The sequence below is a fragment of the Carassius carassius genome, chromosome 8, assembly GCF_963082965.1.
Source record: "Carassius carassius chromosome 8, fCarCar2.1, whole genome shotgun sequence".
Taxonomy (NCBI): domain Eukaryota; kingdom Metazoa; phylum Chordata; class Actinopteri; order Cypriniformes; family Cyprinidae; genus Carassius; species Carassius carassius.
The window spans coordinates 8,986,541-9,005,683 of record NC_081762.1 but is presented as its reverse complement, the minus strand read 5'-3'; the positions used below and the strand labels follow the sequence as shown (position 1 = coordinate 9,005,683).

At 35.5% G+C, this 19,143-nt stretch overlaps 1 protein-coding gene across 4 annotated transcripts; it reads left to right on the top strand.

Annotated features, from left to right (window-relative positions):
- The first annotated feature begins 4,585 nt into the window (after nucleotides 1–4,585).
- Nucleotides 4,586–13,446, top strand: LOC132145175 (voltage-dependent calcium channel gamma-4 subunit-like). 4 transcript variants are annotated; one of them, XM_059555971.1, is made up of 6 exons: nucleotides 4,586–5,186; nucleotides 5,569–5,881; nucleotides 7,684–7,911; nucleotides 10,312–10,395; nucleotides 10,531–10,671; nucleotides 11,633–13,446. In XM_059555971.1, the coding sequence occupies exons 2-6, from the start codon at nucleotides 5,851–5,853 to the stop codon at nucleotides 12,415–12,417; spliced, it is 1,269 nt and encodes a 422-aa protein (XP_059411954.1). In that variant the 5' UTR covers nucleotides 4,586–5,186; nucleotides 5,569–5,850; the 3' UTR covers nucleotides 12,418–13,446. The 4 variants fall into 4 exon arrangements, with proteins under 4 accessions (XP_059411954.1, XP_059411953.1, XP_059411952.1 ...); XM_059555970.1 differs by having other exon boundaries at nucleotides 4,586–5,437; XM_059555969.1 differs by having other exon boundaries at nucleotides 4,586–5,437; nucleotides 5,540–5,881.
- Nucleotides 13,447–19,143: the final 5,697 nt, after the last annotated feature.

Here is a 19,143-nt window from a genome sequence, read left to right as displayed (position 1 = left end):
AGATAGTTTTGGGCTCTTTTAATCAGGAGAATCTACTCTAAATGATGGTGCATAATTTTACACTAAAATCTTGTTTTATGAAGTTACAAGTAAAACGGTGACATCAATAGGCCTATTATTATTATTATATGGGTCTGGGGTTGACTTCTTGTACAAAACTTGCTCCAGTTTATTCAAAGCCTCAAACAATTTCTCAATGGTGCGACAAAAAAATCTCTGAGGTCGCACTGATGCAATGAGCCATTCAAGGGGAAAAAAGTCTCTGTGACTCTGAAGGTCTCCCTGTGGTTCAACAACAGACACTAGAATCCTGCATTTTAGCCTGAGCCCGACGGGCCCCGACCTTTTTTACCCCCTCGAGCTGGGCTTCGATAGTTCAGATGTGGGCCGGGCCTCCAGTCTGTTTAGACTTCTTCTTACTTTTATATTTTAGACATTCATCAATTAGCGATGAAAAAAAAACTTGCTGTGCTGGTGGAAACAACACGAGACCGTGATGTCACGACTGTAAAGAGTGGCTCGACGGTGTTTTGTGTACCGCAGCAGCGCAGCTGAACAGTTCTGCGTTCAAATAATAGGCTTAAGAAGAAGATATTTTAATTATTTACTAATAAACTAGTGTTTTCTGAATCTATGTCGCAAGGATGAAGTTGCAATCCCGACTCGTCATCTCCTCATTAGACGCGCCTTTAGAGATAAGTACATCTTTATGGGTTATGATTATAATGAAAGAGTTTTTGTTTTTGATTTGTTTTATTTCGTTAAGTAGTTATTTAAAGCTTTATATATATAAACAGCAACTGTTTTGTTGATATTGTGTGTGCAGTTATGAATAATGTATTACTCTTACCTTTATGAGCAAAAATGATGGCATATCCATGGAAAAAAATGCAAGTGATCATGCTGCCGTCTCCCTGTCCTGAAGCATCTCCGCACAAACTATTGGATATAGCTTACATTTATCTGAGTCTAACGTTTAAACATTATCATATGCTTCAACTGTTTTATATCTATAGATTTTATTTTAGGCAAGTCGTGATGATTTGAGAAGGCTAAATTGATCAAACATAGGCTCACTGTCTGCCGCTGGCAGCTTGGTTGTTACTTAAAAAAACCTAAAACTTATATTTAACAAACAAAAAATGCTCCAAACGCTTTTCTAAATTAACTTAATAAAAAAAAAATGAAACAAAATATAATCACTTTGCTACATACAAAACATACATACAAAACTGAACTATTTTAATAGCTGATCCAATAAGTATAAGCTGTTTAGGGACTGTTCACCTGTTCAAATCAGACAGGTTTGTCTGATTTGTCCCATTTTTTCAGACACAGTGGAAGATCTGATAAGAATCAGTGTAAAGGGCCAAGTCTGAAAGATTTTGATGCTAGAGAGAATGTGGCCAGCTGGATAAGCCAAGGCCAAAGATCAAGAAGGACAAACTACAGGAGTTGGCCATCCGAGGGGAATGTGACTGCAGTGGAGGATAGTCCATAAGACATTGAGCAATGATATGTTCAGTTTGAAGCCCTTAATACCCTTAATTTAGATTTTCTTTTTATTTCATATATCTTGAGATGTTTTAAGTTTAATTTCACCTCAGTGAAACACTTTAAGCACCAAAACATTTTCAGTAAGTTACCTTTCTTTTATGCTTCAAATAAAGAACATTATGTTGACCAGATTGTTAGTTAATCTTTTAGGCTACAAGTCAATATTGTTTATATGGACAGCGATTAAAAAAAAAGTGGACTTGTAAGAAAAAAGTTAGGTGCACTAGTGTAACAAGTGCAAAAAATTAGCCTAGAACCCTGTTGTTTTATTCTACTTCATGAGACCTTTCGGATGACATATGGCACATGAGTATCTGAGTTGTGTGATATTTTTATAAATATTAGAGTACATGGCAAAATTATTATTTAATTTTTTTCTCAGCAAATAACTTGGAACTATTTTGGAGTTGATCAACATGCTAAATGCATTGTAATGCTCAGACTCTAAGCTTTCAAATGATATCTATTTTTTCTTGATTTTAATTCAGCAGTTTGAAAAATATGATTAGTAATATTGATGCAATGGGGGGGGGGTTGGGGGGGGGGTTCACGGTGGTATGGTGGTAGCAGTAGAATACTTCTGTTGTCCTGACCCCTGTACAAGCTCTCATTCTAATCCTGAAAGTCTTAAATGCTTATGTCTTATAACATCACCTGTGTACCTAATTACTGATTGTCTGACGAGTGCATAATTGCTAAAGAAAAAGTGCAGAATTGCTGAACAAAAAGAGGTTTCAATAAGTGCCACCTGCTGGCGATAGCTGTAAATGTAAGCACAATAAAAGCTGTTGATTACTAAGATGATTGTTTTCTAAAGACAGATATTGATTTCAATAGTTTGTATCTTAAACCTGAATTGATTGCTTTCCTCCATTGTAACTATTTCCCCCACACAAATGTTAATGCTTGATTCTAACTTAAGTCTTATACTATCACCAAAACATTTGAAACAGATACACTTTAACTTACCTTATTTATGTCCCGAGATATTGAATATCAAATAAGACGGATATAAATAATTTCTCTTGAGCACTAAATTTTTTCTTACATTTTTATAAGTTATTTCTCAGCAGGAGAATGTCCAAATATATATATATTTTTTTTTTTTACTGAAAGTCAGAGTTGAGCAGTAAGTAGTTACTAGTAATTTAGTTATTTTAGTAATATTACTTTTTGCATTAACTTTACTTCTAACCCTTTAAGAGTGACCACAATTAAAGCTAGAATGTCCACTAATGTGTTTATTTACAAAAAGGCATGAGTGGTAAAAAATAAGTTAATAAAACTGAAACTTAAATATATTATTTCTATAGGCTATACAAAAAAAAAAGAAAAGAAAAAAAGACTAAATAATAAGGCTGAATAAGCTGATCTATAGCATGTTAAATGGTGGTTATCTGCCTATGAATGGTACACCCCTCACAGAAGTTTGACCTAAGTCCTCAGCAGCCAATGACATTGACCCAGTTCAAACTGATTTTTAACGTGTACTTCACGTGTATTTCACGTGTATTTAAGGCCTATTTAACACGTGAAATACACGTTAAATACGCGCAGATTTTTCACGCGTAAACAACACGTATTTAACGCGTTAAATAAGTGTTGTTTACGCGTGAAATACACGTATTTAACGTGTTGTTGACGCGTTAAAATTCGCGTGTATTTGACCCTCTTGGCCTTTCATATTCTATACGATTCATTCGAATCAGTTTTTGTGTCGTTTATGTAGTGTTGTGAATAACGTGTTTTATGCTGTTTCTATACACAGTTGTTTGTGAACATTGTGAAACTGCAAATCGTTTGACTCGCGTCTCGACGGCAGATGCGCGAGCTTAATGGAGACGCGCGCGGACTGAATGCTTCTAGTAACGCTCTCTGGAGAAACATCTGTCAGTCATTTTGATAGCTGAGGGGGGATCAGTCATTGGTTTTATGTCGTATCTTCTCCTTTAAGGCGAAAACAACAAATCATTGATCGACAGAAGGTCCACGGCACTGCAATATCGCTACGTGTTGCTCTAGTGGCACTGACCTATACAAACACAACATGTTAATTGACACTTTATACTTGACAATTTAGGTGATAAATAACATTGATACCCGTATGTTAGGCTATATCACCTTAAATGATTGGATGCTGCTTCATTCCTTTCTTCATTTATTAATTCGTTCATTCATTCACTCACACTAAAGACGGAAATGTCTCTTGGTGCTCATTAACCTACTGTATCAATGCGTTTTAATGAAAATGCGGTCACGTTAAATGGCTCTAAATGCCTTTATATGTAAAAACAGCAATAATGAAAGCAATGGAAATTGGCTGCATGTGCAGTTTAAATCACTGTTTTACATAGGTTTATTTCTCTTGTTGTATGAGATAGGCAAGGTTGAACCGTTCCTGTAAGGCGTTTGATGTTGTTTCTATCAGACATGACACATGGTTGCCATGTTATATGAATGTTTCAATGCTGGGAGGCCATTAGTGCCCTACAGAAGCTCATTCATATGTATCACTGAAACACTAGCTTGCCTTTTCACTACAGACTTGGCCTGCTGTTTAGGGCCCCGAAGTAATTAAAAAAAAATAGTATTTCTGTATTTTATATTACAAATAATATATATTTTTAAAGTTATCATTGTAATTGTAGCATAATAATAATATGTATAATAATGCATAGTAATACATATGAATGGAATTTTGTGTTGTGAGCAAAAACTGTACTTAGATCAAGTAAAATATTTTTTTACAAATATTTATATAGTTCTAATAATATTAATACTAATAATAATAGTTATTATTATTATAATTATGAAACTCATCACATTTTTCAACGAAAGAGAGCCTGGAAGGTCACAATGCATATATTATCATTATTTTCAATTAAAATATTGATTTTGGCATAATAAACAAAAAATTATGTTATTATGAAATAATTATTTAATTATTATTGTATTGTTCATATGTATCATTCTCTATAAAAACTTTTTTTTTCTGTCACCAAGGTACATTATTTTTTTCTTTAGTTTTTTTCTTTTATTCTTATTAAATGTATGCAAGTGTGAGATGTTTCCATTAGGATCTTTGTAGAGATCAAAGTTTTGTGAGCAAAAACTGCATGCACTTTAATTATATTACAGAATAAATTAAAATATTACTATAAAAGGTTTGTGTTTATAGTGACAGCTATGATCTTCTTCCTCTTCTTAATCTTATTCTTGTTCAATTCAGTACATGCATAATATATGTGTAAGAAATTTCTTTTTCTTTCTCTAAACACAGAAACACACAAATAAATAAATGTATGTAGATGTGAGAACATTTCATTTGTATAGTTCTAGAGGACTTTTCATGTGTTTATCTCATGGCATTTATCCAGCTATGGTGTTTGTTAACATTTGGTTTCCAGTTTCTGAGGATGAGCATGAGTGACAAGACTCTGAACGTACATAACAGAACTCTTAGTAACCGCCTATTAGCGTCTTAGCTCGTCATGGGAGGACAGATCAGCTGTCCTCGCTGTGCATGTCATTTCCCGATCACCATACAGCCAAAAAAGAGCGCGAATCGAAGCCACACGCCAGGTGCGCTCTAAACAGCCATGACAGTCGAGGGTTTGGCAAATCACTAGGTATGTTATGATGAATAACACACACACACACACACACACACACACACACACTAGCATCACCTCGCTCAGTAACATCACACACACCATCCTGTTCTTTTCTGTTCTCGACTTCAGAATGCGCTGTTGCCATGGTGACGGAATGGCGCACACTCTGTCTTGCTTTCACTCTATTCTCTTTTTCTTTTTTTCTGCACGCGGATGTATGGGCGACGTAACCATCTAGATCCACCGCTCGCCTGGATCAAATACATGTACTGCTGTCATGATAATGATCATTTAATGGCAAAAAATACAACCTCAAGCTGTGTTTTTTCCCTCCAGTATGCACCTTAAACATGTTCTTTCTCTTTCAGCTCTGTTCTCATCGTTTGTTTCTCCTCAGGAGGAGAAGCACTAGGATTTCTGCCATGAAATCTCTCTAAGAGGAGAAAAGCTGCGAAACCTAGAAAATCTACACCCACCCACGGGCAGGAGACAGGGGGAGAGAGAAAGAGAGAGAGAGAGAGAGAGAGAGAGAGAGAGAGAGAGAGAGAGAGAGAGAGAGTGAGTGGAGGGGAGCGTGAAAGAGTGGGGGGAGAAAGAGCGAGGGATAACAGTCGATGGATGCTGCTTGGACGCTCTGGACGGTACAATCTTCAGTGACAAGGACCAGAGAGCTGAAGGGATGGATGGGAAGGGAAGAAACATTCCTCCAGGTAATCGGATCTCATTAATGGCCGCCGGTGCTGTGAGACCACCGTGTCTTATGCTTGTTGTCATGTTTAGTGAAATGTTCTTGAGTGAGAGTCTGAACGGGTTCCGCTGGATGACAGCAGCATTTTCAGCTTGCCGTTGTCTTACCAGGGAACTTTCTTGCAGACGTCTTCAGATGTTCCAAAAGTGTTCATTGTCAGTCTTAGTTTATGCGTCCCGCTTGGTTACTCATGATTGAGTTCATTTCGTCATTTGGTTTTATTTGGAATACTTGATTGGTCATTTATGAAAACTGAGCTGTAAAATGTTTTCGTATAATATTTGACTGTTGTCCATGATAACATGCCGGCTGCTACTTTCATGTCACTCAGATTGAGTACATTGCTATATTGTAATGAAACATTTGAACTAACTAATCCATAGAAAAGTAAACTTGAATTTCAGAAAATAATATGTATATATAATTTATAATATATATAATAAACATTCTAAAATGAATTTATATATATATATATATATATATATATATTAATATTATTCATGAATATAAAATTAATATAGCAAAAAAGTAAATAAAAAATATATTTATTATATATAGAGAAAGAGAGAGCAAAAGTATGTGTTGTTGCACATTGTAATCAAATATTTTTCAGAACATAAACTTCAAGTTCATCTACAAGTAAAAAATATAGTAATCATGCAAATCACTCAGTATTTCATATCAACATTTATTTTTTTATAATAAGTATCAATTTAATAAGTAGCATTGATGTACAGTCAGCAGGACATCATTGCAAAAGTTTAGTGTTTATATTTTTTGATAATGACCAGCTGGCCTTTGAGATTTTATATATATATATATATATATATATATATATATATATATATATACATACATTATTTTCTTTTTTTATATATAGAATATATAGAATATTTAATATATATTTTTAAGCTACTTTTGTTTTTCATGTCACTGAATAATTTGGTTCTTTTTGCATTTGCACAAAAATGAAGATTCAACTGTCCATAGTTAGGAAATATATTCAGTAACTGAAATCAGTTTTTTTAAGTATTGTATTTAAAACAAAACGTCAGTCACATGATTGCACTCATATGCTCTATAATATAGAACTATTTTAGAATCACAAAACAGATATTTAGGTTCAACTATATATAATTTTATTTAAAAAAAAAACATACATACATACTGGACATATTTAGCTTTATTAATCAGAAACACCCTAATCTACTGCAAGGAAGCAATGGGCCATATCCCTACTGCAAGGAAGCAATGGGCCATATCCCTAAATATCTTTTGTCCAGATCAACATGCTTGAACTGCTCCTTATAAAAGATCTATCCATGCAAAGAAATGCTCAGTTACAACTGTCTCGTGACTGTTCACAATTACTGCCTGGCAACTACGTGCTCAATGGAACAGTGAGAAGTTTGGTTATGATCTAAAAGCTATGACCTTTTTGACCTCTCTATTTGTTTAAGATATGTTCAGATGTTGAACTGGCATTTGCTCGAGATCTTAGAAACCTATATTTGGACACGCTGATGTCATTTGTGCATCTTGGCTCCAAATGTCCTCACAAAATGCAACTGATCTCCTAACACTTGATATGTTCAGTAGGATCACACATTCATTTCATCCACTTCTTCCTGTAACCTTGGGCTCCGATTACAATCTTTCTGAATGTTTTTTATTCATACCCAATTTTAACACGATCCACGTCACCCGGCTTTCTATTCGCACTCTCACCTGCTTATTTAGCCATGTTTCTGTTCCCGATTCCAGCCATGGTGTGGTGCGAGCGGGGAATTCAGGTGCTTCTCACCACTGTGGGAGCATTCGCAGCCTTCGCCTTGATGACCGTGGCCATTGGCACGGACTACTGGCTGTACGCTCGGGCCTTTATCTGCAACAGCACTGCCAACTCCTCTCAGGATGACCCCCACAACAAGGACAAGAAGGATCCTGGAGCCCTCACCCACTCCGGCCTCTGGAGAATTTGCTGCCTGGAAGGTAAGTGAACGGCTGTGTTTGTGTGTGGGGGCGAAGGAATGGGCCATGTATGTATGTAAGGAGGAAATGATGCATGAAGGAAGTCCCCACCTGTGCAGTTTGTGAAAGTGATTCATGGAAGTTATATTGCAGGAGGAATTGTGATTGTGTTACACGTTATGGACGACCGACCTAACATTTGAGTTCTTTGCTGCAGCTCTGTTTTGATTTTTAGAGGAATGGTTCAAGTGCTCAAGAGCTTTTTCAGGTACATTTTATGAATAACCATGAATGAACCTGTCGGGAAAGATCAGTAAGATGCATTTATTTGATCGAAAATACAGTAAATCTGTAATATTGTGAAAATATTTTAAGGAGCCATAATTCAAGTCTTCAGTGTCACCTGATCCTTCAAAAATCATTCTAATGTGCTGATTTGATGATTAAGAAACATTTATTATTATTATTTTTATTATTATTATTATTAATGTTAAAAACAGTTGTGCTACTTAAAATGTTTTGTGAAAACCATGATTTTCTCCCCCAGGATTCTTTAATAAATAGAAAGAATTTTAATTTATTTGAAATAGAAATCTTATGAAACATTGTAAAAATATTCAGTGTTACTTTATATCAATTTAATGTATCCTTGCTGAATAAAAGTAATGTCCTACATTACCATTTTACCATTATTATTATAATTTTTTTCAGTCTATTACATCATTTAAATAGCTATTTAAATTTCAGAATTAAGCAGTGAGGTGACAAATATTCACAAAACAACGTGGCCTCAAATGCCTTATTCGTTTTGCAAAACATCTACAACATAATAGAAATATTGAGGACACAAATTCTCTTTGACATTGTATCACATGTTCACAATCAGCTTCAACGTTTTTTAATGTTGGCTTCCACGTGAAACATTTTTTCTCCATTACGATCTGTTTCTTTCTGACTGCAGTCATATTTATTCAATATTTTAAAAAACATATGTTAGCACATGAAGCACATTTTTTTGAATTAAGAAGCTTGATGTTACAGAGGAAACAACACCAGGGCACTGAGTCAGAACCTTAACACAAACTGATTTCACCGTCTAGCTTTAGGGTTTCTTTAAAGTTATCAAAAGCATTGTGGGAAGCGCTGCCTCCAGATCCTTTTAACCACTGCGCTCTGCAATGCAGGGTATCCATGTTAAGCTAGTTGTTTTAACAGTAGTTGCTCTAGCCAGGTCTCAAGAGACAGGTTTGAAACAAAAACGGGCTGTATTGTTTCCATTTGCATTAGAAACCTAGAAGAGTGCATGTCAATGGCTATGATTATGTGGTGAGTCATCGCAGGTCAAAGGTGCCATGTTGCTCTCTCGTTGCATTTGCAGCATAATCAAACCAGAAAAAACTAAGTAATTTTGACTTATTATTGCTCACTTTGGTTCTCTGCTTTATATAGCCAAACTGATCTGTTTTTTAAGGGAAATTCTTTACTAATAGCGTTTCTTACAAAATGGCACTCTCCGCTATATATGTGACCCTGGACCACAAAACCAGTCATAAGGGTAAATTTTTTTAAATTGAGAATTATACATAATCTAAAAGATGAATAAATAGCTTTTCATTGATGTATGGTTTGTTAGGATAGGACAATATTTGGCCAATATTTTGTCCAGAAGAAGTCCTTATCGATGCATATTACTGATCAAAAATTAAATTTTGATATATTTATAGTAGGAAATTTACAAAATATCTTAATGGAACATGATCTTTACTTAATATCCTATTCATTTTTGGCATAAAAGAAAAATCTATATTTTTGACCCATACATTGGCTATTGCTACAAATATACTTATACTGGTTTTGTGCTCAAGGGTCAAATATTGCATTTAAAATATTAATACTTTTTGTAATAAGAATTGTGTTGCAAAAGCCTCATATAAGTGTCACATTTTGTTTTCCTAAATCAGTTTTCAGACTGAATAGTTTTTTTCTTGGCACATGAAGGCGTTAAATATTCTCGTTTGCCATCTTGTAGCATGAAATGAAAACAGCAAGCACTGGGAGACACTGGGCATATGCAGTGCACCAACATGTTGTCTAAAGTGAATGGTTTATATCACACAGGAGAGCACTGCATGACGCCTTTGACCTGGGGTGACTCACAGCCATTGACATCTACTCTGAATCCATTTCCAACAAAACACCTCACCGACTGTTTGACCGAACTCCATTCAAACACCTTTTTTTCCTTTTAGTCTTTTGTCAGTTTTATTTATAGGGGATATTGAGAAAAAGTCAGGAAATGATTAAGGGCAGACTAGACTGGGCAATATTGCAGACTGAACTGACCAATGATAAGGTGCTACTTTATTTTAGTTTGTTCAGAGTTGACACTTGTGAATGGTCTCTTTCTTTGATTCTCTTTAGGATTGAAGAGAGGAGTATGTTCCCAGATTAATCATTTCCCAGATGATGCTGATTATGATCAGGATGCTGCAGAGTACCTTTTACGTGAGTCAGGAGTGTTGATTTGTTCATGTTTTTTGGACTGTAACTGATTTTTACATTGTAAATACATGGGTATGGGAAAAACCAATTCATCTGAACATATGTTTTTTGTCTGTTTGTTTTATTTTCTCTTCTCAGGTGTAGTCAGGGCCTCCAGTATATTTCCTATCCTCAGTGCCATATTATTGCTGCTAGGTGGAGTGTGTGTGGCTTCTAGTCGGTTCTACAAAACCAAAAGACACATCATTTTGGGAGCAGGCATTTTGTTTGTAGTGGCAGGTAATATTTCTCATTATGATAGTTTTAGGGTTCCTTATTTACAGTAATTTGTGAAGGGGTGAATTCACTAAATGTTTTGACACTTTTGTGTGCCGTATTTCCATGTCTTATTCACTAATTACCTATAATCCAGCAAATTATCAGTGTTGTTATTATTAACTAGAACTTCTGTAAAACTAAAGCTATTAAAAATATTTTTGTTAATTGAAATAATGCTTAAAAATTTGTTTATTAAAAACTTACAAATGTTGCTTTGGGAAGTAATGAAATAAGTTGAAGTACTACATTTACTAAAAAGTATGGAGCGCCGCACGTGACATGCAAGAAAAAATAAATAAATTGTGTGCACGATTTACTGATTCGTTCCCTCAATGTGCTAAAACGTGCACACGATTACTATTGCATTCCCTCGATTAGCTAAATCATGCACACAATTTATAAATTGAGTGAATGAAATAGTAAACCAAGGGGAATGCAATAGTAATCGTGTGCACGTTTTAGTACAGTGAGGGAACGAATTAGTAAATCGTGCACACAATTTAGCCTAATATTTTTTTCCTGCATGGCATGTCTAAAAATTATAAAAACAACAAAAATGTTAACTAAAAATAAAATGAAACTTAAAATTTAAAAATTAATAAATTCTAAATATTAATAAATACTATTAGTATATAAATAATAGTAAAATAAAATTGATTAAATGTCTTGTTTTTTATTAAAATTAAAAAATGTCATTATTTAAGTCAATGTATGAAATATTAAAAATCGTAAAAAAAATATTAAATGTCAACATTTAATCCATTGTCATTCTTTTCAGAAAATCACACCTCATTTCAATTACAACAGCGTTATTATAGTCGGCGCTATTAACCTGGTGTAATATATATTTGTCTGTCATGATTAGAGATTTTATAAACAGAATTTATAAACAATAAACACATTTTATCTTGAATTGATCCAGGCCTGAGCAACATCATAGGTGTCATTGTATACATCTCGGCAGCTCTCAGCGACATCTCTCCCAAAAAGGACGAGGACAAGAAGTGGCATTACTCCTACGGCTGGTCCTTCTACTTCGGCGGCTTGTCGTTCATCCTGGCGGAAGTGGTGGGCGTGCTGGCCGTCAACATCTACATCGAGCGCAACAAAGAACTGCGCTGCCGCTCGCGCACCGACCTCTTCCGCAGCACGACCTCAGCTGTGTTACGCCTGCCAGGATACCGCTTCCGCCGGCGCTCCTCTCGCTCCAGCTCACGCTCCACAGCGGAGCCGACCCGCTCCCGTGAGCAGTCCCCCACCTCCGCCATCGCACCCAAGAACTTCGGCCCACCCCTGGCCGCCGGCCCACCGCCCTTTTCGGTAGCCACGCTTCCCAATCCGCACACACACTCCGGAGGAGGCATGGGGGATATATCCATGTACACACTCGGCAGGGAAGGTAAGCCGCCCATGTACGGTACAGTCGACCGGGCCACACTCTATCAGCTGCACAATTACTTTCCGAAAGAGGGCGGTGGCGGAGCGCTCATGACGGGAACGCTGCCCTCTCTCTCTAAGTCGAACCTAGCTGCATCGACCAACGCCACCCTCAACACCTCGTCTTCCTCCGGCCCCCAGCAGGCGCCGATGTCCGCCGGCTCCTCCGCCACCATGGAGAGGGATCGAGGGATGGGAACCTTGGATCGGCTTGGCAAAGGAGACAGTTCAAACACTAACACTCTCAACAGGAGAACAACACCTGTGTAACGAAAGACTGGAGGGGGAGGGAAGAGTGATGGGGAAAAGAAGCGATTACATGAACGGGAAGTAAAATGGGAACGGGGAACAGGAGAGGGAAAAACGAGCAAGAAAGGGCTGAGAAAGAAAGCAAGGACCGCTTGCAAGACGACAAAGAAGTGAATAAGAAGGCAATACATTCTCTTTTTTTCTAGTTTTTGAACATGGTGACTTGAGTAACAGAATTCCATCCGCACTACTTATTGATTCATGTTGAAATACTCGATGTGTGTGATGGTGATCTTTCAGTTCTTCGAGCTCTTTCAATTCCCGTGCTTTATCATCAGGTTATGCCTGTAACTTATTTAGCATTCCAATATAGTTGATGTTTTTTTTTTTATTATTATGCTAATTGTTATTGCTGGGTTAACTTATACATTCTACATTTTTATCAAAGTATTTCGTTTTTGCACAATTATCCATTTTAATTTATTTCCTCTCGATTGATGAACTCAAACTGTGATTTTTTTCTTGCACATGTTGACACTATATTTCATGATGTCATTCAGTGTCAAGCGTGTGTTAATTCTGCGAAAGTGCGACGACTATTATGATGACATTTTTTAGTTTTTACAAAGATTGTTAATATTTAGACCTGTGGAATTTTTCATTGTAACCGTAAGTGTACAAGTAGTTAAGTCTTCATATAAATATATTTGATTTATTTATCAAAAAAAGATAATAATTATAATGGACTACTTTTGAGACTGAAAGTCAAAAAGAGAAAAAGAAAGAGGCAGAATACAGAAGTGAAAGGCATTCATTCCAGGGGAGCAATACTTATACCTAAAAAACCTCACCAGAAAAGACAAAAAAATCTATTAAATATATAGTATATTATGAACAAAAAAACTTTTTTGGTAAAATAAAATATATTCTATGAATGTGTAAAACTGAGATATATGTGCATACTGTTAGCAGTTTTGACTGCAGCATATTATTTTCAAGTTTATTTGTAACTTTGTATGCATGATTCATATCTAATATATGATATATTCATAATGCTCTGCTTTTTGGCTTTGTGTGCATTGCATTTATGTGCTCATGTGGATTGATTTGGGATGACAGATGAGGGTCAAAAGGAAGGTCATCATCAAGACCCAGAAGACTAGAAAGGGATCTGATACACCACACTTTATATTCACATATTTTTACATAAAAAACATACATTTATCCTAGAAGTTTTAGTTTTAAATTTTTTAACAGTGTACAACTATGGGAAGTGAAAAATGTGTATCCAAGAGGATGGCTGTACACCACCTGGTAATCATCGCCAGTGACAGTCCTTTGGGGGAAGTCGTGGCCTAATGGTTAGAGAGTTGGACTGGCAATTGAAAGGTTGTGAGTTCGAGTCTCGGGTCGGCAGGAATTGTAGGTTGGGGAGTGCATGTACAGTTCTCTCTCCACCTTCAATACCACGACTTAGGTGCCCTTGAGCAAGGCACCGAACCCCCAACTGCTCCCTGGGCGCCGCAGCATAAATGGCTGCCCACTGCTCCGGGTGTGTGTTCACAGTGTGTGTGTGTTATCACTGCTCTGTGTGTGTGCACTTCGGATGGGTTAAATGCAGAGCACAAATTCTGAGTATGGGTCACCATACTTGGCTGAATGTCACGTCACTTAAAGGGCACCTACATAGTGAGCTGGCTTTTAAGAAAACTCATAAGTGACCATTTGGAATGTTTTAATAGACAACAACTTATTAAGCCTCTAATGTGAAGCACACCTTCCTTGACATTAGCATTTCGCTAATGAAGCAATACTCAGCATACAAGCATAAAACATAAACAAATTAGATTATTATATATAATGCAGTACGAGGGACCTCATTTGTGCATGTCCATCCATTCCTACACAGATATTTAGTCCTAGGCGCCCTTACTGTACATACCTTTCAGAGTCAGGCAATTAAATTTCACCTGCGTGTCTGTTCAAGAGAGCTGTCATCAATCTGAGTTACAGTTTGAATCTGCGCCAACAGTGCTCCTGTTCAGACCACATGCATACATAACACAAACAGCAGCAATACACATCTACAGTGAAAGAAGTAGTTCAGGATCAAGCTCTACCACACATCACACTAACACAATAATAATAATTATCAAAATTGTTGTACTTCTATTTATATCATATACTAATAAAACTAGCATTTTTTACAGAAAAAACACAACATATAATTTGGTCACAAAGTTAATAAATTTAATGCATACACACCAATGGGTGTCAGTATAAAGATCCACCAAGAACAAGGGATAAAGCAGAAGTTGTTACAAGCTACATATGAAATAGGAAATTTTTTTTTTACTGCATAGTAAGTGAAAAACATTATGTGAACAGAGTAGCATGTCCGAATTCACAGTATTCATAATATAGACAAAAAGAATCTGAAGTGTGCTTCCAGTGAACTTCCACAAGATCATAGGAGAGGATTTGAGAATGGCAGTGAAGTGATTCAACTTCAGGTCACATGATGATGATAAGACACGTGCTTTTAGTTAATAGATGTGTCTAACATCCCAAGCTGTCTGAGAAGGTACTACTGTACAGTACATCTGATGAGACATGAACTCTGGGAACATTAAAAAGGTTTGTTTATAGTGCTGTCATAGTGATGACCTTTTTTGTCCAACCTAGAAATGAGCATCACCATGGTTCCCTCAACAAAAGAATAGTTTGCAAGAGAGCGATTATACAAAACAGGGAGGATGTAAAAGCAGACTAGTGAATAGATTTGTTTACCTGTTCAGCATGATGATGTTTAATATTCCTGATAACCTCTGTAGTCCCATTTAGTCACTTGCTAGCAATCTCCTTTCTTAAGACACATCACTGATGTATTTTGTGTCATAGAATAAAACATGAAAGTATCTTGGCTTGTGTTCACCACAGACCTTATTTTAGGCATTTAACCAAAAACCCATTAAAAAACATAAACATAAAACCCAAACAAAAAACAGGACTTGCTAAAATGCTCATTTATGGGTTTGGACGGTAAAAATATGTTTATTTACAACTCCTTTCCCATGGCCTCATTTGGGGTTTACTAATAAAAAAAAATAAAAAATAAAAATAATACAACAAAAAATTACATTCACTATTAAGAATTTTACCTGCATGGGTGCATCTAAAAAAATTTGAATATCATGAAAAAGTTATTTTTTTCTTGTAACTTATTTAAAAAAAGTGTAACTTTTATATAATCTCGATTCATTACATGTAAAGTTTTTTTTTTGTTTGTTTGTTTTTTTTTGATGATGATGATGATAAGAGTTTACAGCTCATGACATTCCAGTATCTCAAAATATCAAAATATTTCATAAAATCAAGCACAGCAATATCTTGGTCAGCAGACCACTTGGAAGTGGTTTTGGAACTGTGGGCAGGTGCTAAAGTCCTGCTGGAAAAGGAAATAAGCATCTCCATAAAGCTTGTCAGCAGATGGAAGTGAAATGTGCTCCAAAATCTCCTGGTAGACGGGTGCATTGACTTTGGACTTGATAAAACACAATGAACCAACACCAGATGTCACGGCACCCAAATCATCACTGACTCCGGAAACTTCACACTGGACTTCAAGCAGCTTATATTCTGCTTGGATTCAGCTTGGATTCAAGTAGAAAATAATGATTCATAACTGTGACGTACAGTAAGCTAGAGGCTACTAGCTATTTAAAGAAATATGGTGTCACAAGAAAACAACACTAGTTATCTCGTGGGCTGGATTACCGGCAGCAATCGTTAGCAGGCTGAAGGTGTTTGAACTTTAAGTGCAGAGTTTTCAGAGGTCAAACAAACAAGGGCAGAGTTTAAAAATGAGCCGAACATAAACAATGTAACTCATCAGAAGATTTAGTTGCCTTGTGGCCTGCAGATTTATCTAGGCCACACTGAAGGTAAAGACACCTGATATGTAACCAGAACTGAACTGAAGTAGAACATCCACACCACTGGTGTCAGTCAATATGTAGGTGTAAATGAAACTAGTCATACCGATGGTCACTATTTTACGAGAGGCTTGGATGGCTCTGTAAAAGAGGGGAGCCACACTTCTAATCCATGTTTGTGTTGCTTACATCCTCTGGAGCGCGATTGGCCACGCTCTAAATTTAGAGAAAGCAGAAGGGAGGAAATGAGATGACTGGGATGAACAGGGAGATGGAAATCTGGAAGGAGGTCAAAAAAGAAAATGACGTGTTTCTGTGTGACAGTGACAGAAAGAAACAAAGTAGGAAGGCAAGGTGGTTGATGTTTTATTCTTTATGATAAATTTGCATTAATCCAAGTCAGGAGAGGGATCGCGTTCACTCGATGACTGGCACACACTGTAATGCATATCAAGTGAGCATGCCAAACATTCGAAACGGATGGATGGAAATAGGGAATAGAATCTTGGCTTCGGTATGGATGTCATTTCACATATCTGACAAATACTGAAGTGCATGTGTAGTCTGCACATGTACAAGTTATCCAATGCAGGAGAGATCAACAGCAGACAAAACACGATTTAGCATAAGAATCACCGCATCCACTCTTTTTTATGAACAAGGCATCGATATCACAGTTTGAGTTGAGAAATTATAATATAATATAATATAATATAATATAATATAATATAATATAATATAATATAATATAATATAATATAATATAATATAATATAATATAATATAATATAATATAATATAATATAATATAATATAATATATCCATTCTCTGCTTATATTATATTATATTATATTATATTATATTATATTATATTATATTATATTATATTATATTATATTATATTATATTATATTATATTATATTATATTATATTATATTATATTATATCAATCCGTCCATTTTCTCCATAATATAATATAATATAATATAAAATAATATAATATGCACAAAATTTAAATAAACTATTTACTTAAAATTCACTCAGAAAATATTTGAATACAAAATTGTGCAATTTTTATTCAGTCAGATAATAAGATTTAGAATAAGATCCAATGCATTCACAGACCTTTATCAATCTTTATTTATAAATATGCACTAACATCACACTTTGATTTAATGCATTTGTTAAAATGCATGTGTATAGTAAGACATTTGAAGTCAAAATTTATAAAACTAAAAAACTACACCTATATAGTATAATATAATATAATGCACAAAATTAAAATATTTATTTAAAATTCACTCACAAGTATTTGAATACAAAATGTGCAAATTCCATTCAGTCAGTCAGTATTAAAAATCATGAAATTAGTCAGAACCAAAACCAGAACTGATGATATTAATAACAGAACTACCAGAAATACAGAAAACATTGCTTAAATGGGAAGAATTCGTCCCTTTGCCAAGGGAAAAAAAAACACTGAAAGGCAAATGGTCTGTTGAAGAATCCCAGAGTACATCATTGTGGTGCTGGATGTCACTGCAGACCTGCAAAAATACTTTCATCAAAACATTCTTTTGTTTAATAAAAAGACTAAAACTGAATAAATAAATAAAACGCTCAAATTTTGACTTTTAAACCAGTGCCTTCCTAGTTTGGATTTTTGCATAATCTAGCCCAACTCAGTAGGAAAGCTATTTCTGTCATGCACCAAAGGCAGCCAGCAATGAAAGTTTCTCATTGTTATGATCCGCTTTCCTCTAACACTTTCAATAACTGATTCTAGATCAGCATCAGTGTCAGTTTACACAATGGGAAGCAGCAGGAGCAGCAGAAGCAGACGTTGGGGCTTTTAATTAGTGCTTCTGATTTCAATTCATCTCTTGCTGTCATCAAGCGACCACCTCCAGATGAAGAGGGCTGGTCAGAACCGGAGATGATTCAGCTGGGCTTTTCACTGGCGCTGTCAGCTGCCAGACTAAAACCACGGATGAAAGCCAAAACCAGATTTTCATTAGAACTGGAAGCACCATCAGGTAAGTTCCTTTTCAAAAACGAAACTGCCCTCTTTCTGAGAATTTGACAACATATTTCCAGTTAAAACCAACACCTATCTATTTCTCAGTATAGGTATACTTTTGCAAATCAGCCAGCACATTTAAATTTGTATTCCTGTGAATAATCATCAATTTTTTCAGTATTTATTTACTATGCTGCAGTTTTCTCCCAAAAATAAATCGAATAAAATAAATTGAGTGATCGTGTTGTTTTTCAAATATGCAATTCCACAACGTTAATAAGCAGTCAGTGTCGGCCAGGAACAGAATAAATTCACTCATGTATCTCAAGCAGATTTGTTATGGATTTCAACTGGTTCTCTTATATCCCCCAGTGACGAGACATGAAGGCTGTTTTCCACATCACAAAGGAGAAAAGATTCATATGTTTTTTTGGATGTACAATACTTTAGTGCCAAGACCAAATCAAAGCTTAAAAATGTCTGCATAAACATAAATATAAAAGCATGAATAAGCTTCATTTCTGTTACCTACAACAATAACAGTCTGGAAACCCAGTGATACCAATAATGACATTTATACCACAATTATATTTATAGCACAGCATAACTACAGTATGGCTTCAGTATTTAGACTTCTGTTTACAAAATTATAGTCCTAGAGATATTAAATATTATAAGTTTACCTAAATTATACCTCAATCCTCATAAAATGTTAAATATAACAGTATTCAAAACCTCAACCTTTAAAATGTAACAAGCAGTACATAAAGCAACCGAAATATACAGAATC

What these genes read in the sequence shown, in the direction of transcription:
- LOC132145175 (XM_059555971.1), top strand. Translation starts at nt 5,851, where the DNA reads ATGGATGGGAAGGGAAGAAACATTCCTCCAG. An exon ending in GAGAATTTGCTGCCTGGAAG is followed by an intron (nt 7,912 to 10,311) that starts GTAAGTGAACGG and finishes GATTCTCTTTAG; the next exon opens with GATTGAAGAGAGGAGTATGT. An exon ending in CATTTTGTTTGTAGTGGCAG is followed by an intron (nt 10,672 to 11,632) that starts GTAATATTTCTC and finishes GAATTGATCCAG; the next exon opens with GCCTGAGCAACATCATAGGT.